The 19540-nt window shown below is 39.1% G+C and overlaps 1 protein-coding gene across 1 annotated transcript; it reads left to right on the forward strand.

Moving 5' to 3' along the window:
- The first annotated feature begins 433 nt into the window (after positions 1-433).
- MRLN (myoregulin) lies at positions 434-18543 on the forward strand. Its single transcript, XM_063103553.1, has 3 exons — positions 434-523; positions 9703-9812; positions 18242-18543. Exon 3 carries the CDS (start codon positions 18262-18264, stop codon positions 18400-18402), a length of 141 nt encoding a protein of 46 aa, XP_062959623.1. The 5' UTR covers positions 434-523; positions 9703-9812; positions 18242-18261; the 3' UTR covers positions 18403-18543.
- The last annotated feature ends 997 nt before the right edge of the window (positions 18544-19540 follow it).

Below are 19540 nucleotides of genomic sequence, written 5' to 3' on the forward strand. Positions count from 1 at the left end.
CTGATATGCTCACAGGTAAACAAACTTCAAAAACTTAACAACGTACATTTGAAAATGCATTTATTGATATGTATTAAAAACAGAGGGGTGTCAACATAAATGAGGTAAAATGTATGTATTTGGAAGATATTCAGATGTCGATGGAAAAGAGCTTTTCAAAAGAGCAAAGGATAATATAACATTAAATGAGTCATGGTGTTCTTTAACATTAAAGATATTTTTGTTGGTTGGTTGTTTAATTGGTGTATCGATTGTGGGGGAGCTGATACCCTCCTCATGGGTTATTTGAGCTCCTGTGTGTGCATAAGTTTATTTTTGTTGTAATTTATTCCACCTGTGTCTGTCAATTCCTTTCCACTTGCCCCCTCCCGTGACATTCTGGCTCATATTTCCTCATAAAGCTCAAAGCCAGTTATTAATAACAGCCCAGTGAATCTCCTCAGTCACCAAGAACATATGGTGTTTTTCACAAAAGAGAAATCATTCCCTTGACTTTGGACTTCGCTTATTGAACCTCTGAACAGTAAGTTTTGGTTTTTAAACCACGTAGCATTTTAAAATGTTGATGTAGGAAAAAAGTTGAGTGTGACTTTTGTTAGCTTTTGGTGGAGAGAGAATGCAGTAGGTTAAAACTTACTGAGACTCTCAAAGCCTGTTTCTATTCCCTGCATGTCAACATCTCTCCAATTTTTATAAGGCTGATTATAAGAGAGTAACGAATTAGAATTCTGCTCCTTTCATTTCCTTTTAGCTAAATACAGACGGGAGGAGAAGCAAGGGATTAATAATACATAAATTACTTGACCAAACCCTGTGGCTGCAGCTTGATAACTCTGTCTCCCTGTGTTTCTTCTCCAAATAGAATTCCAGTGATTTCAAAGAGAATTTTTACATATGGAAAGTATCTGAAGGGGAAAGTTGGACAGGAGACCTGGGCTTTTGTTATTTTTCCATGATCCAAGTTTGGATGAGAGAGGGCACCTTTCTTGTTCTGTGGATCCATTGCTTTCTTGTTCTTTTTTTTTTTTTTTTAGTCAAAGACTTTGTCTTCGCAGCCTTCTTTATAATGGTTGTTTCTGAGAGTCCTGCAAAGTAAGTCACTGTGTTTTCTGTCTGGACCAGGAGGACCCTGAAGCCCAGAAAGGCTTGATGCTCTGCTTGGTCCTCGTGAGCAGAGCTGGAAGCTGACACTCAGTCCCTCCTCAGGACCATAGACTACGACAGCTTTCTGCTTTGATTACATACATTCATTTCTGAACATGTGCACTGGGCTTCTGAATGAAATGTGTAAGGGAGGCATTTTAGTCAATTGCAAGGAGGCAGATGTGAGGCTGGTGTCGAGCCCTGGCTCGGACCACTGACAAGCTGTGTGATCTTGGCAAGCATTCCACCGCTCTCGGCCTCAGTTGCCTCATTTGTGAAATGAAAATCACAACCTGTTTTACAGGGTCGTGGGGTTTACTCAAAACGTATATAAGTGGCTAAAATATAGGGACAGTCGTTTTAACATTATTTATACCATCCCTCTTTCACAGTTCTCCTGAGTTTTCCTAATCCTCTTTCATTTGTTTCAAATTCAAATCCAGGGACTCCAAATGTGGTATTTGATGAGAAACATTAATCCGAACTGTGGAAACAAGACTGAATTGTACTGCTTTTCATAACTTCATTTTAAAGCAGGTGTAAGCCATGAGAAGGCTGAGGACAGGTGGACTGGGGGATGGGAGCGTTCCAAGACGTGAGGCTGCAGCCAAGAGCAACAACGATGGGCGCCTCCAAAAGCAATTTCAAAACATAAGCTATTATATTCCTAAACTGACCTGCTCTATTATAATCAGCATTCTAAAATTTTTCTTTTTGTCTGTGCTTCTGTGGTTCCAAAGGACTGGTCCGCCTTCACGCTGCCTCCCTCTTGCTGCATTAGATCCGATTTTATGTGTCTAGATAGGACAGAAAGGAGGGTTGTCTCAGAGGGGACCTGCTTCCCAAAGTGTTACCCTGTAACTCAGGAGATGTGATGAGATGCTTGTTTTCCTCTACAAGCTTTCATTCTGCAAACACATATTTAATCCCTACTGTGTACAGGACACAGTGCTAGGTTAGCAAGAGGTCTATAAGCTCTGTTTTTTTTTTTTTTTTTTTTTTTTGCATTTTTGTGACCGTCCGCACCACGCTCAGCCAGTGAGTGCACCGACCATCCTTATATAGGATCCGAACCCGCGGCGGGAGAACTGCCGCGCTCCCAGCGCCGCACTCTCCCGAGTGCCCCACAGGGTCGGCCCCTAAGCTCTTAATGCAGTAGGAGAAATAGGTCATTTTCATGAGGAACTCTGGAAAATGTCAGAATGGTCTTGGTCATGATTCAGAACTTTTCAGGGCTCCCTCTTGGGCATCACCTTCTAAGTAATGACCTTGGGCGGCATAGAAGAACAACACCTTAAAGTGGCCCCTCATCTCCCCACCAAAAAAAAATTATTGAGCACCTACTTTATTCCAAGCCCTGTGCTAAATGCTGGAGATGTCATTTCTGCTCCAAAGGAGGTCACAGGCTTTCATTTGAACTTGAAATTTGATTCTCCAACCCAGCCATCTACTTTCTCAGATAAACCTGTCTCCAAAACATTCCACTGGCTTCAGAGATCAAATTTGCACCTAAAACGATTGCCACTAGTGAATTCATTTAGAGGAGTGTGTGTTGCAGCCTGAATAGGCAGTTTAAAAGCCTTTGCCAAATGCTTTTGAGAATTCAGACAAGTCCAGAGATTCTCCACTCCCATCCATTCCCCAACCCCAATGGGGGATGATACTTGTTTGGATACTGAGTTCTGCTGATTAAAAACACAAACCTGACAAACGGACCCCCTCAGTCTCATTCCTGTTTCCTCACACCACTGGAGGGGCGTGTGTTGGAGGGCAGTGCTGTGTTGGGACTCCCTGCAGAAGCCTTGCTCAGCAGGGGCTCAGCCAGGGCTCAGGGCATTTCATCTGGCCTTGAAAGAGTGCACTACAGCTGTGATTTATGGAGAGGGCTGGGAGACTTGGCAGGAAGAATCTTGATAACATTTTGATTATTTTGGTGCCAGAATATTTCTTAATGTTAAGGGCCCATTACTAAGTAATTTATGTCTTCGTAGGGGCATGCATGATCTATTTGGGGCAGGAACGTGGCAGCTGGAACTCCGCCTTCAGGAGTCCTGGTGGTGGATAATTAAGAGGATATGCCTGTTCATGCGGAGAAAAAGTGTGCATTTTAGGGCCAGAATATTTGCTTAAAACATTTGAGGCATGGCCATAGATGGCTTGGGTAGGTGTTGACATAGAAAAAAGCGTGAGAGGTACAGTCAAATAAAGCAGAAACAAAGTGGCTCCTGACAGGTCTGGGACCTCCTTGCCAACTGACGGCTGTGGGTATTCAGGTGGAGTCATCGCCCTGCTGCCACGTGTCTGTGTGTCTGCCTCCACGTCCCGGGGCATCTCATCTCTTCAAGACCATTGGCTTCCTCTCATCCACCTGAGCCCCTCCGTCCCTCCTCACCGTAGCTGGGCTTCAGGGAAGTGGGCATCTTTCTGATCCTGCTGCTGCATCTAACAAGCCACTATCTATGGAGCGTCAGGCAGCACGCTGGCCCTCGGCCCACGTTTCCACCAATGCTGTGATATTGCCATGGCTAAGGCTATGGGCTTTGCAGCCAAACAGGTCTGCACCCAAAGCCCTGCTCACCTCTTGCTAGGTGTGTGACCTTGGGCAGCTTACTTAACTTCTCTGTGCTTCAGTCTCTCCAGCTAAGGAAATAGTGGTGCTTATATTTCACCTCAGAAAGTTTTATGAGATTAAAATCAAAATGTGTGTAGTAGGCACTTAACTTCAGTTGTTAGTAAAAGCCTTTCGAGACAGTTGTTTTTATCTCTGTTCTCCAGATGAGATAGAATGGGAGGTTAAGTGCCTTGTCCAAGGCTACAGAGCTAATCCTGGCCTGAGCCAGGATCCAAAACCAGTTCCATCCGGCTCCAAATCTGCACTCTCTCTTCTCTCTGCCTTGCTGACCAACCATCTGTGACAAAACACATGTTTTTTCCTCAGTCGAAGTCCACTTTGGTCAAGTTCTTTGCTTTGTGACCCTGACCTGCCAAATTGTTCTGTTTTCCCTTGTGATTTACTTTATTCTGAACACCCTGGTCTAACACTGGCTTGAATCAAAGATGGTGGGAGGTGAGGAAGGTGGAATCTTTCTAAATAGCCAAGTCTGTGAAATATAGAATCCAATTTATCATAAATGTCAAAACATTGCTGAGGCAATGGTGGTACTACCTCTGGAAAAGGTTACTGTGTGACCTCAGGCAAGTTCTGTACTTCTCCAGGCCTCGCTTGTCAAATGAAAAGAGTTTACGAAAGCTCAGATATCTTTTCTAGTGCCAACATTTCTTTGATGCTTCAAACCTTTCACTACTGCTGTTTTTCTTAGCTGGAAAGAGAAAAATCTCCTTGAAGTCATGTCTTATTCAGGAAACAAGGCACAACAATCATGGCTACAATCTTTTAAACATAAAGCCATATGACATTTATTTATTCTCATATAAACTTTCTTTTGTTCCAGGTTCATGCCATCGATAAGTCAATTTCTCTGATATGTGTTAAATTCCCTTTCTCATATAATTCACCTTTGAGAGAATCTAATAGGATCTTAAGTAGTTCAGAAAATGCAACTTCAACTCACATTCTGTAAACTTACAGAACAGACCAAATCCATTTACCACTGGATATGCCCGCGTTTTCAGTTAAGGCCGAATGACTTGAACTTGAAGAACTTAGCAAGGCCGTATCTCCTTTACGCCACTGAAACAGTAGCCATCCCAACAGGACAAACCTATCCTAAAACCTTGTAGGTCCCATGCCAAATTTTTGTTGCTTTCCAACAACTTGACTTGGTTTCTTAATTACAAGCAAAAAGCAAAAACATCAACAATACATAATTCACACACGGTTTCTCAAGTTTCTAAAAAACAATTTTATTGAACATAAACTTTCTGGGAAAGGGAGACATATTGAAAATACCATGTGGAGACATATCCATATGGAGACAAACTGAAAATGCCCAGTTTGGGGATTTTATTTTTAAAATTATTTGCTGGGGAAAGTAGACTAAATAGTATGTGTTTTTCTTGTAGTTGTCATTTGAACGAAATGGACTTTCAGTCTTCCAAGAAAGCTTCTACTTTAAGTACAGTTGTTAAGTCAATATTTGTTGAGAACTAATTAGTATCAGTGACTGTGAGGCCCTGCAATCCAGGATGGATCAGGACATCGCACCTTTTAGGAAGACAGCAACTGTCTACGGGACGGTGCATGTTACCAACCACACCACAGTGTAGTGACTGGTGATAAATTACAGACAAGTGGGAAATAAATTCTGCCTGAGGCAGTCAGAATGGAGTACAGAGGGCATAACATTGGGTCTCAAAGGATGAGTAAGAGTTTGACAGTTTTGCATGTGTAGGTGCTTACAGAGAGTCTGGGAAGAGTGATTCATTCAAGGAATACATTCTAGCACCTAACATGCTAGCATGTAATTAATAATAGTCTCCATCGCTTATTAAATGTACTTTCTAAGCACAAATATTATCTCTTAATTCTCAAAGTACCCTAAGGAGTAGGTACTATTATCATACCCATTTTATAGATGTGCTAACTGAGGCACAGAGAGGTAATGTTACTTGCCCAAAGTTTCATGCTAAGTGACAAGCCTGAGATACAAACACTGTCAGTCTGATTCCAGACCTATCTCCCAACCACTATATCCTGGAAGCCTTCTTGTTACTTCTCGGTCTGACTAATGTTAAGGAGGCCAAGGGGAGAAACGTGTCTGCCATAAGGTGATTAGTGGTTAGAAACAAAATAATCATAAACAAGAATAAAACAGATAGTAAAAGATAATAAGATGTATAATAAAAACTGTACTTTCAGCTAAGCTTGTTGCTAGACAGTGAACTCATAGCTGTGGTCTGGGGAATATCCCATATACAAGATGTGAATAAATCGACAACTTGTTGTCGTAAAGATATTCTGGCAAATTAAGGGTTATTAGGCTCAGAGGGGTAATTGTGATACCATCCATCCCACTGTTTCTCAAGCAGTTTACGTATATAGAAAGGAGCCAAAACTGAAGGAGTGGCCATTAATAATTACGTGGATATTTCCATTCCAGCAAAGTCAATTTCTATTGTAATGTAGATATTTTCAAAAGTAACTTTTCATTTGGAAAACACTAATAAGTCAGTATAGTTGAAAGATGGTGGCACCTGGAGTCTGGAGTGCTGGGTTAGCATCTAGCCTCCAGCACAGAATACTCAGTGCCATCCATTTCCCAATAGTCCATAATCTGGTCCTGGCACGTAATAGAGCCTCAATAATTGGTAGTTATTATAACGTATTAGATGACCTATTAAGCGAAATGAACAGATTTCAATTATGTCTCATTGTTCAACATGTGTCTCTAGGGAACTTCAGTCAATATTATCTTAACTATTAGATATTGATGGAAACAAGGAGTTGGATTAGTAAATTCTTGTCAAAAAAAGAAAATATTTTTGAAATGTGGCTCATGTGTTTAAGACTATAAACTTGAAGCCAACGAAAAGTGTTTTTCTTTTGATTGAGAAAGAGCTTTTGCAAAATATGTTCTGTTCTTTGTCTTGACCAAAAATCCACACCTAATCACTTGAGAGAAGTTGAGAAAAGGGTGAAGTCTTAGACCTGGTAACACTTTTGTATAACAGAGAGCTTTTTTGTTCATTTCTTTGTTTTGTTTTTGCCAGGGGACCAAGTCATTTAGAAAGTGTACTGCTCTTATAGTCCAGGGAGTCAGTAGGGCTTGATTTGAGAAACTCCTTTTTTTTAAAACATAAAAACGAGATAGCAGAGGTTTCAGAGGCAAGGAAGGGCCTGAAAGCTGGTGGCAGAGTGAAGGACAAAGAATGCAATGAAGTCCAGTGCCAGAGCCCAGGGGCTATGGCCAGTCTCCATTTGTCTCACTGACTTTGTGGGATCCCGCTACTCGACTGTCCAATAAGCAATAAACAGGTCAACCCGAGTTAGATTACTTGGACCTAAATCTTGATAGAGTCAAGGAAAAAATGAAGACAAGTTTAAAAACTAGATAAGAGAGTATCCATTCCACTTTCAGTACAATATTCTATAAAATAATAAATGGCCTCCCAGTAGCCTCTGGAAATGGGAAAAGAAAGGTAGAGGTATTCAAATGGGAGGAGAAATGACTTCTGGTCATCAAAAGTTTCAACATAAAACATATTTAGCCCCAAATACCCTGAGATGTCTAATATCAGGAACTGGAGGTCATATAATTTTAGCCATGATTTTAAAATACTGCATTCAAGATAAAACCAAGGTCTTGAGATAGTCACATTCAATAAGCTCCAGCATAGTTTTTAAAGTGTACTAACTTGTTTAAAATTTATGTATATTTTTGGGACATGTTTTATCAGATAAAAAACACTAGGAAATTTTTTTTTCCCTGAAAATTGCTGATGTTAAATAGATTTTCCCTTCAAAGAATGCCCCTGCCATCCTAAAGAAAAAACACTTGATAACCGTGATTCTAGCTGAATAAGAACTAATTAGCAAAATGTAAAGTACCATGACACTTGTAATGTTAATCCACAGTAAAATCTGGGTGTGTTAATAAACTTGTGACAATTCAGATTTGTGTTTTTCCAATGATTCAAATCTAGGAGCAGATCTAACATCAAGGGGAAGACCACACATGAACATTTTGAATGAGACAGGAACATGTTCTTAGTGAAAGCATTTGTGTTGTTTATTATATAAGTTACATACTTTTATTAAAATGGTTCATCAATAAATTTAATATTCCTTTTGTTCATATTTGTTATCATGATTGGTTTGACAAAAATAAAATCAGTATATATATTACTTTTAAGTATATGAAGAGGGAAGAAAACTAGCAGTAATAGACTACTTTCTTTAGTTTTCTGACATTATGTAGGCAACTTTCTTTTAAATGAAAGGTTGTAAGAAATGGAAACAAGGGGAAAAAAATCATCCATATTTCCCACCCAAACTTAGCCACTATGACCACTATTGATGATTGTATGTATTTCTGTCTGGCTTTTTTTAAAAAAAAATTTCAATTGTGAAGTCTAATGTACATGAAGAAAAGCACGTAATACATCTACGTACAGTTTAACCAATAGTTAAAAATAGTGATTGCCAATGTAACCACCACCCAGGACAAGAAATGAAACATTGCTGGAAGCTCCTGCCTATTTTTCCCCCTACTCTCACTAGAGTCACCACTGTCCTGATTTTGGGGTAGGCAACCCTTTCTTTTCTTGATAAATTTACCATTGTCATCCATATGCACCCCTAACCAAGGCACTTTAACTGTTTTTCTACTTTACATGAATGTACTTACTTTGTGTGTTTTTTTTCGTGCCTTGTTTTTTTAAAAAATTCAATAGTATGTTTGTAAGAATCACCCCTGTTTCTGTATGTAGCTTTGATTTAATTTTCATTATTGCATGATAGTCCATTATATGACTATGCCACAATTTATCTATGTACTAATGAGCATTTGGGTTGTTTCCAAGTTGAAGATAATACAAATAATGCTCTGATATGTGTCCTAGTGCAGGTAGCCACGCATTTCTTTAAGGGATGTACTTAGGAGTGTAATGGATGATCATAACTATGAGTCATAATCATATTTAGATATTTTAACATCACTTTCTAAGTAGTGTCCCCATGATTTCACAGTTGTAATAACCAGCATTTTAATGGATAAGTGACATTCCATTAGTGGCTGAATCATAGTTATTTAGTGTCTCATCATTGCTTCTAATTTTTTTTTCTGTAATAAAAATGACATTGTGGATCTAATTGGTGGTTACATGCATGTTTTACTTCCTAAAAATCTCATTAAGCTTATGATTTGTTCACCTATGTCTTATTACTCACTTATTCACTTGAGATTTCTCTATTTTCCTGTATGTATGATATAGTTCAATAAAAAAAGCTTACCAGAGAAAAAGGATGTGGTGACAGGGGTGGGGCAAATAGCCTGCAATGAACACTCATGAGCATGATGGCTTTATATTTTAAGAATGTCATTAGCATTGATTACCTGAAGGAAAATTGTGTAGTTAAAGGGTATAGCAATCATATTTTGCAGCCTGGTCTTTTGTGATAAATTTGCTCTTCCATTTGATAATTTGTTCATAAAAGTGATACAAATCTTAAAACTTATAATACTTAAGGAACAGACATGCAATCTCATGAGTTATAGTCTCTTACATAGAGAAGTGTTTTTTTGCTTGGTTGGGTTTTTTTTTCTTTTTTTAGGTGGTAGTTGTTTTGCCATGAAGATATCGAAGCATTTGTTTAAAATAATTTTTAGGGAATCGTTTCTTTAAAAACAAGCATGGTAGTTGTTTGCCCTGCCATGAACATCCTAGAATTCAGCTTAATATTGCAGTTAAATGTTTAGTTTATCAATTCTGTGATAAATTGAAATTAAAGTGTCATATCTTTCAAAGCCCACTCTTTACTATCTCCTCCCTGTCTACTTTTGAATGTAATTTTGGAGTTTGTCTATGCAGACTCCCTGCCCCTCCACTTCCAACACTGCCTGGCTGTCTGATAAAACCTCTTAATGTGTTTTAACACAGGAACCAAGGTTGCTAAGAGAACACCTGTGCTGAATGTACTTTGCTCTAGCAAGAGCACACTGAGAGAACTGAGGAGCCGTGTTATCTACCACCACCTGGGAATAATTCAGGTGAGAAAATGGTCTCTACTGACCCCTCAATCCCCAGCTGTTGTCTAGTTTCCCCTTTCTTATTTCAGTCTCTCTCTTACTGTTTTTGGGGAAAGTTGAAGCTACCCATGAAAGCACAGGTTGAAGAAACAGAAGCTGGGGGTTAGGTTCTGGGAAGGAAGGAAAGTCACTTTGCAAACTTGTATATTAGCCTCGCCCCTTGTTGCTGAAACACAGGCAAAAGGAATTGTTGAAAGGTGGGAAAATTCCAGGTGTTCACTTTGCCAATGATTGCTGTGAAGTTTGGGGCAAGTCATCCCCTCCTTTAGGAATGGAGCAAGTTATTACCAAAATTAATCAGAATTGCTCAAAGTGGAAGGAAACAACATTCATCTCTCCCCTTTTCTCTCCTCTTAAAACTCAATCTGCCTTTTTGATTTTTGAGTGAAAATAGCAGATGAAATATTTTACTACCCAAATATTGCCACTTTTTAAAGATATTGATGCTCATTGACAGTTGAGTGTTTACAACAGACTACTACTAGCTATAAAAAAAAAAATGAAATACTACCATTCACAGCAACATGGAGGGACTTAGAGAAAATTATATTAAGTGAAATAAGTCAGGCACAGAAAGAGAAATACTGCATGTTCTCACTTATTTGTGGGAGCTAATAAAAATAAATAAATAAATAAATATACGAACAAATAAATGGGGGGGGGACACAACAATCACAACAATCCCTTGAACTTGTTAAGACAAGTGAACAGATATGATGCTGATGGGGGAGGGGGAAGAGGGAGGGAGGAAAAGGAGGAATTGGTAAAGGGACAGAAAAATCAACTATATTGTATATTGATAAACTAAAATTAAAATAAATAAATGGAAGGATATGCAGCATGAAAAAAAAGTATTAGTTTAAAACATCTTAAATTACATAACATTTAACTTTGTACATACATACATGTATACTGTCATCCTATTTTTTTGCTAAATATATGTAATTCATTCAAGCAAAATATTCAAATACGAATTCTTTATATCATATGCTTTTACCCAGTAAAGCTTCAGAGTTTCAATTAAAAAAAAAAACAGTTGAAGGTTTAGAAGGAACTTTAGTGTAAGGTCTTGAAAATTACTTACTTGCCTTTGAATCCCCTATAAAAGGGGTTAAGAATGGTTCCAAACCCTCTTCTTGACGGACATTCAGTAAAAGGTTCCAACAGTGTGGAAAACAGACCAAAAATTAATACCTTTCAAAATTCCAGCTTTAAAAAAAAAACAAAAACCTGTTTCATTAACACAGAAACGTGGAGAAAATTAAATGTTTGATGTCTGATTAACTGACCAAAACATGAGAGAGAGGATCTTGCGGAAAGGAAAAGACCTTTTGTTGTTTATTTTATTTTATTTTTTTTTAAATTTTATTTTGTCGATATACATTGTAGCTGATTAATGCTCCCCATCACCAAAACCTCCTTCCCTTCTCCCTCCCCCCTCCCCCCCAACAATGTCCTTTCTGTTTGTTTGTTGTATCAACTTCAAATAATTGTGGTTGTTATATCTTCTCCCCCCCCCCCCCCCGGTTTGTGTGTGTGTGTGTGTATGTGTGTGTGTGAATTTATATATTAATTTTTAGCTCCCTCCAATAAGTGAGAACATGTGGTATTTCTCTTTCTGTGCCTGACTTGTTTCACTTAATATAATTCTCTCAAGGTCCATCCATGTTGTTGCAAATGGCAGTATTTCATTCGTTTTTATACCTGAGTAGTATTCCATTGTGTAGATGTACCACATTTTCCGTATCCACTCATCTGATGATGGGCATTTGGGCTGGTTCCAACTCTTGGCTATTGTAAAGAGTGCTGCGATGAACATTGGGGAACAGGTATACCTTCGACTTGATGATTTCCATTCCTCTGGGTAAATTCCCAGCAGTGGGATAGCTGGGTCGTATGGTAGATCTATTTGCAATTGTTTAAGGAACCTCCATACCATTTTCCATAGAGGCTGCACCATTTTGCAGTCCCACCAACAATGTATGAGAGTTCCTTTTTCTCCGCAGCCTCGCCAGCATTTATCGTTCATAGTCTTTTGGATTTTAGCCATCCTAACTGGGGTTAGATGGTATCTCAATGTGGTTTTGATTTGCATTTCCCGGATGCTGAGTGATGTTGAGCATTTTTTCATATGTCTGTTGGCCATTTGGATATCTTCCTTAGAGAAATGCCTACTTAGCTCTTTTGCCCATTTTTGAATTGGGTTGCTTGTTTTCTTCTTGTAGAGTTGTTTGAGTTCCTTATATATTCTGGATTTTAATCCTTTGTCAGATGTATATTTTGCAAATATTTTCTCCCACTCTGTTGGTTGTCTTTTAACTCTTTTAATTGTTTCTTTTGCTGTGCAGAAGCTTTTTAGTTTGATATAATCCCATTTGTTTATTTTTCCTTTGGTTGCCCGTGCTTTTGGGGTCATATTCATGAAGTCTGTGCCCAGTCCTATTTCCTGAAGTGTTTCCCCTATGTTTTCTTTAAGAAGTTTTATTGTCTCAGGGTGTATATTTAAGTCCTTAATCCATTTTGAGTTGATTTTAGTATACGGTGAGAGGTATGGATCTAGTTTCATTCTCCTGCATATCGATATCCAGTTATCCCAGCACCACTTGCTGAAGAGGCAATCCCTTCCCCAGTGAATAAGCTTGGTGCCTTTGTCAAAGATCAGATGGCAGTAAGTGTGTGGGTTGACTTCTGGATTCTCTATTCTATTCCATTGGTCAGTGCATCTGTTTTTATGCCAGTACCATACTGTTTTGGTTATTATAGCTTTGTAGTATAGCTTAAAGTCAGGTAGTGTTATGCCTCCAGCTTTATTTTTTTTGCTGAGCATTGCTTTGGCTATTCGTGGTCTTTTATTGTTCCATATAAATGTCTGAATAGTTTTTTCCATTTCTGAGAAAAATGTCTTTGGAATTTTGATGGGGATTGCATTGAATTTGTGTATCACTTTGGGTAGTATGGACATTTTCACTATGTTGATTCTTCCAATCCAAGAGCATGGAATATCTTTCCATCTTCTTGTATCCTCTCTAATTTCTCTCAGCAGTGGTTTGTAGTTCTCATTATAGAGATTTTTCACCTCCTTGGTTAACTCAATTCCTAAATATTTTATTTTTTTGGTGGCTATTGTAAATGGGCAGGCTTTCTTGATTTCTCCTTCTGCATGTTCACTATTGGAGAAAAGAAATGCTACTGATTTTTGTGTGTTGATTTTGTATCCTGCTACTGTGCTGAAATCATTTATCAATTCCAACAGTTTTTTTGTAGAGGTTTTAGGCTGTTCGATATATAGGATCATGTCATCTGCAAACAGGGACAGTTTGACTTCATCTTTTCCAATCTGGATGCCCTTTATTTCCTTCTCTTCTCTGATTGCTCTGGCTAGTACTTCCAACACTATGTTGAATAGGAGTGGTGAGAGTGGGCATCCTTGTCTAGTGCCTGTTCTTAAAGGAAAAGCTTTCAGCTTTTCCCCATTCAGGATGATATTGGCAGTGGGTTTGGCATATATGCCTTTAATTATGTTGAGATACTTTCCCTCTATACCTAACTTATAGAGGGTCTTTGTCATGAATGAGTGCTGAACTTTATCAAATGCTTTTTCAGCATCTATAGAGATGATCATATGGTCCTTGTGTTTGAGTTTATTAATATGGTGTATCACATTTATTGATTTGCATATGTTGAACCAACCTTGCATCCCTGGGATGAATCCCACTTGATCGTGATGAATAATTTTTCGTATGTGTTGCTGTATTCTGTTTGCTAGTATTTTAGTGAGGATTTTTGCATCTATATTCATCAAGGATATCGGCCTGTAGTTTTCTTTTTTGGTTATATCTTTATCTGGTTTTGGTATCAGGATGATGTTTGCTTCATAGAATGAGTTTGGGAGATTTGCGTCCGTTTCAATCTTTTGGAATAGTTTGTAAAGAATCGGTGTCAATTCCTCTTTGAATGTTTGGTAAAATTCTGCTGTGAATCCATCTGGTCCTGGGCTTTTCTTTGTTGGGAGCCTTCTGATAACAGCTTCAATCTCCTTTATTGTTATTGGTCTGTTCAAATTTTCTACGTCTTCACGGTTCAGTTTTGGGAGCTTGTGTGTGTCCAGAAATTTATCCATTTCCTCCAGATTTTCAAATTTGTTGGCGTATAGTTGTTTATAGTAGTCTCGAATGATTCCTTGTATTTCAGATGAATCAGTTGTAATATCGCCTTTTTCATTTCTAATTTTTGTTATTTGAGTCTTCTCTCTCCTTTTTTTTGTTAGCCATGCTAATGGTTTGTCAATTTTATTTATCTTTTCAAAAAACCAACTTTTTGATTCGTTGATCTTTTGAATTGCTTTTTGGTTTTCAATTTCATTCAGTTCTGCTCTGATCTTAATGATTTCTTTCCGTCTGCTAACTTTAGGATTGGATTGTTCTTGTTTTTCTAGTTCTTTAAGGTGAAGTGTTAGGTTGTTCACTTGCCATCTTTCCATTCTTCTGAAGTGAGCATTTAATGCAATAAATTTTCCCCTCAATACTGCTTTTGCAGTATACCACAGGTTTTGGTATGATGTATCATTGTTTTCATTAGTTTCAATAAACTTTTTGATTTCCTGCTTGATTTCTTCTTGGACCCATATGTCATTAAGTAGAATGCTGTTTAATTTCCATGTGTTTGTATAGTTTCCAGAGTTTTGTTTGTTATTAATTTCTAGTTTTAATCCATTGTGGTCTGAGAAGATACATGGGATAATTCCAATTTTTTTGAATTTATTGAGACTTGATTTGTGACCTAATATGTGATCTATCCTGGAGAATGATCCATGTGCTGATGAGAAGAATGAATATTCTGAGGTTGTTGGGTGGAATGTTCTGTAGATATCTGCCAATTCCAATTGGTCTAGAGTCTTGTTTAGATCTTGTGTTTCTCTACTGATTCTTTGCCTAGATGATCTGTCTAATATTGACAGTGGAGTGTTCAGGTCCCCTGCTATTATGGTATTAGTGTCTATTTCCTTCTTTAGGTCTAATAGAGTTTGTTTTATAAATCTGGCTGCTCCAACATTGGGTGCGTACATATTTATGATTGTTATGTCTTCTTGATGGATCAGTCCTTTTATCATTAAGTAGTGTCCCTCATTGTCTCTTTTTATGGTTTTTAGTTTAAAGTCTATTTTGTCAGATATAAGAATAGCTACTCCAGCTCGTTTTTCTTTTCTGTTTGCATGGTAAATCTTTTTCCATCCTTTCACTCCTAGTCTGTGTGAATCTTTATGGGTGAGGTGGGTCTCTTGTAGGCAGCATATAGTTGGGTCCTGCTTTTTGATCCAGTCAGCCAGTCTGTGTCTTTTAATTGGGGAATTTAAGCCTTTAACATTAAGAGTTGTTATTGAAAGGTGTTGATTTATTCCTAGCATTTTATTGGTTGTTTGGTTGTCTTAGGTGTCTTTTGTTCCTTGCTTTCTGATTTACTGTTTGGTTTCTTTGTTTGTTGGTTTCTTAGGTTGTAGATAGTGTTTTTGTTAGCTTGTTTTCTCTTCATGAGTGCCATTTTTATTGTACTAGCGGGTTTAGATTTTTCTTGGGTTTTTATGGCAGTGGTAGTTATTTTTCAGGAACCAAACCCAGTACTCCCTTGAGGATTTCTTGTAAGGGTGGTCGTGTGGTAGTGAACTCCCGCAGTTTTTGTTTGTCTGAGAAATATACTATTTGCCCCTCATTTCGGAAGGATAGCCTTGCAGGGTAGAGTATTCTTGGCTGGCAATCTTTGTCTTTTAGTATTTTGAAAATCTCATCCCATTCCTTTCTAGCTTTTAGGGTTTGTGATGAAAAGTCTGATGTTAACCTGATTGGGGCTCCGTTATAGGTGATTTGACGCTTCTCTCTTGCAGCTTTTAAGATTCTCTCTTTGTCTCTGAGTTTTGCCAATTTGACTATGACATGTCTTGGAGAAGGCCTTTTTGGGTTGAATACGTTTGGAGATCGTTGAGCTTCCTGGATCTGAAGATCTGTGATTTTTCCTATACCTGGGAAGTTTTCTGCCACTATTTTGTTGAATATGTTTTCAATGGAATCTCCATTTTCCTCCCCTTCTGGAATACCCATGACTCGGATATTTGAGCGCTTGAGGTTGTCTGATATCTCTCTCAGATTTTCTTCCATGTCCTTGATTCTTTTTTCTTTCTTTTTGTCTGCTTGTGTTATTTCAAACAGCCCATCTTCAAGTTCAGAGGTTCTCTCTTCAACTTCGACAAGCCTGCTGGTTAAACTCTCCGTTGTGTTTTTTATTTCGCTGAATAACTTCTTCAGTTCAGCAAGTTCTGCTACATTTTTTTTCAGGACATTGATTTCCTTGTATATTTCCTCTTTCAGATCCTGTATACTTTTCCTCATTTCATCATGATGTCTAGCTGAGTTTTCTTGTATCTCATTCAGTTTCCTTAGAATTATCACTCGAAATTCCTTGTCAGTTATTTCAAGGGCTTCTTGTTCTATAGGATCTAGAGTATGAGATTTATTAACTTTTGGTGGTGTACTTTCTTGATTTTTTGTATTTCTGGTGTCTTTTTTTTGGTGTTTATTCATTGTGGCAGGGGGTTTCACAGTCCACTGGTTTGAGACTAATGACTAACTAGGATGTTGCTGTGGTTGCCAATTTGGTATGGCTCCCGCCATGACTGCTCAGTTGGCCTCTAGTGTCTCGTGTGTGTGGTTGCCTCGGGTCTTGGGGTTCTCCGGGGAGCCACCTTTCTGGTCAGCTTGGACTATTCTGGGCTGGTGGATCACGTACCACAGGGTGTGTGATCTCTGTTGAGCTTTCACTTTCTGTACAGGACTTCTCCCCGTTCCGTGTGCTCTGGCCCAGGCTGTTAGATCGTGCAGTGGCGACCCCACCGGGTGTGTGGTTTCTGTCGAGTCTCCGCCTCCCTGGCCGCACGTCTCCCGCCTCTGTGCACACTGTGCTGGGCTGGGGCGTGTCTTCTGCACCCCTCGTCTATCAGCTGGGCCTTCAAGACCCTGCTCAGCACCGCCTCGCCCAGGAAGTCTACCAGGTTTCTGCTAGGCACAGACGACCGGTCTCTCTGGGTGCCTTTGTAGCACTGTGTAGATCTTTCTCGGGTCTTGTTCACCTTTGTATCCCCCCGGTATAAACCGAGCCTAGCGCCCGCCTGCAGCCTGCTCTCCGGCAGGTTCAGGCGGACCTGGGAACTCTCCTACCACACTATTCCCAACCAGAAATTCGTTAGGCTTTTTTCCAAACTGGTGGTCACAGAGATGGTATCTGCCTCCCAGTAACAGGAAGTTTACCGGGGCCCGGAGTCCAGGGTGTGGTGGAGTGACAGTCGACCCGCCCGTACTTCCTAGCCCTCCCAACACTGGTCGGGACGCCCCACACCCCCAGCCCCGCCAGAGAACCGCAGAGGGAGTGGGAGAGGAGGCCGGCCCGCAGGGTCCGGAAAGCCCGGCGCCAGGCCAAGCAAATGGGCTCAGTGATGGCCGAGCAGGGCGGAGCTGCCCGCACCTGGGAAAATGGAGGCAGCACTGGGGCAGTGAGTGGCCTGGTGGTGCAGGCGGGAGCCACGTGGGCATCCACCCCCCGAACAGAGCTGTGCCAGGGATCACTCACAGTGCTGTGCCAGGTCGGGCGCTCGCTCTGTCTCTGGTTTGTTGCCTTCCGTGTTCTCGGCGCTGCCGCCTCGGGCTGTTCAGTCGCGGCGCCGCTCGGGCGCTCCCAGGAATCTTCTTTAATGCCGGCCTGAAACCTCGAATCCTGAATAGGGCAGCTGGCCGCCTTCAGTGCGGCCCCAGCCTCCGGGATCCTGGCTGCATCCACAGCAGCCCTGGCGCCGTGTTCCCTGTTTCAAGACTCGCTTTTGCAGCTAAGAATCAGTTCTTTTCCTGCTCCACACTTCAAAGCTGTTGCCTGTAAATGAGGCAGCCTCTCCTGCCTGTTGTTTATTTTTTAAAATATTATTACCTACCTTCTTCCATGTCTTCAAATTCTCACTTACTGGTGACACCGACTGTATAGGTTAGAAGAAGGGTGACCTCACCTGTACCGATAAAAATGATCATAAATGACTGCAGATACTTCATACACAAACTTATTACTGATAACATTGAAAGAGAACAGTCATTATGAAAGTTTCTCGAACTTTTTCTTTTAGAAAGAAAGGCAGGTTTGCCATATAGTTGCCTGTGATTATGACACACACTGGTCAAAATGAGTGGAAGAACAATATTTTAATTCACTGGTTGGTTACAAATAGGTACAGAGTATTCTCTGGAAGGCCTTATCTTTGTTACTCTATCTTTTATAGTGCAAATATTAAATTGAATTTAAAGAATCAGGATTATAAATGCGTTCATTTGAGGATACTTTTCTTTTTTTTCCTCCCCTAGGGAGCAGGAGTATTTTGGATATGACTGGCAAAAACTGGATGTTAATTTCTACCACTACTCCCAAGAGTCTGGAAGATGAAATCGTGGGAAGACTTCTAAAAATTCTGTTTGTTATCTTTGTTGACTTAATGTCTATTATGTATGTTGTTATAACTTCTTAGAAAGCTAACTTCCTTTACCTTACATGTAAATTTCAAATTGAATTCCAGTGTATAAAAATTTGTATTTCATTATGTTGAGTGATTTTCATCTAATGATATCACCAATTTATTCTAGAAGCCAACAGGATATATTACATTAAAAACAGCATTGTGTATTGTTTAGTACTTTGTAGTTTTTGAAAACATTCACAAAAATTGAAGTGAAATTTTTTTTCCAAAAAATCTACACTATTGACTCATAAAACTTCTTGATTTTTAACATAATTTTTTTATTTGGTGTAGTCACTAAAATTTATGGGTAAAATTATAAATGAACTTGATTTTTTAAGGATGTGTACCTATGTGAAATTTATATTGTTCTATTTTTAACAAACTAGGTTTAACACCCCAGGAGCATAATCTTTAAATACAACGTACCAATAGTTTACACCCATTTTCTTATACACATATTTCATCTGTTTGTAGTTAGATTGTTTTTTCTTAACTGGGGGTAACTAAATAAGTGAGAAATATTTCTACCAATGAAGACTTAGAGTTAGAAATGGAAATGCTTAAAAGAGATTCTTTTGGGGAAACAGAATTTATATGAAAGGAAAGAAAACAGGGTATAAATTGTGCTGATATCCTTTTTGGGATAAAAAGCTCACTGTATGTCATTTGATGTAAGGCTTACAATAATCCTAGGAGGCTGGTGTTTGCTGTCTGCACTTTGCCGATGAAGCAACTGAATCTTGGAAGAATTATGCACAAGGAAGCCCTAACTAGGAAGTGGCAGAACCAGGTCTTGAGTGTTCACAATCCATAATATCATGTTGCCTTTAAAAGTAAATAATAATACCTTAAGAAGACAAGCATAGTTAAAAACCAATCTGTAGAGCTCCACTTTTTTTTTTACAGTAATGCTTTATTCATGCTTCTACTGCTGTACTCAGTATTGCCCCTGTTTATTTTCCTATTCCACACATAAAAATCTTTTATCAAAAAGAAAGATCAAGTTTATCCTTTTCTCATATCCAGCTTGACAATGCATTCTCTTCTGCTGTTTTCTTAATCCCTTCATTTTCTGACAGTCAGTGTTAAAATATAACTGTTTAACTTTTGCCTTTTAAACTTTTGAAAACAGCTTTGGAATAAATCA

The sequence above is a fragment of the Cynocephalus volans genome, chromosome 7 (assembly GCF_027409185.1).
Source record: "Cynocephalus volans isolate mCynVol1 chromosome 7, mCynVol1.pri, whole genome shotgun sequence".
Taxonomy (NCBI): Eukaryota; Metazoa; Chordata; class Mammalia; order Dermoptera; family Cynocephalidae; genus Cynocephalus; species Cynocephalus volans.

What these genes read in the sequence shown, in the direction of transcription:
- MRLN (XM_063103553.1), top strand. Translation starts at nt 18,262, where the DNA reads ATGACTGGCAAAAACTGGATGTTAATTTCTACCACTACTCCCAAGAGT.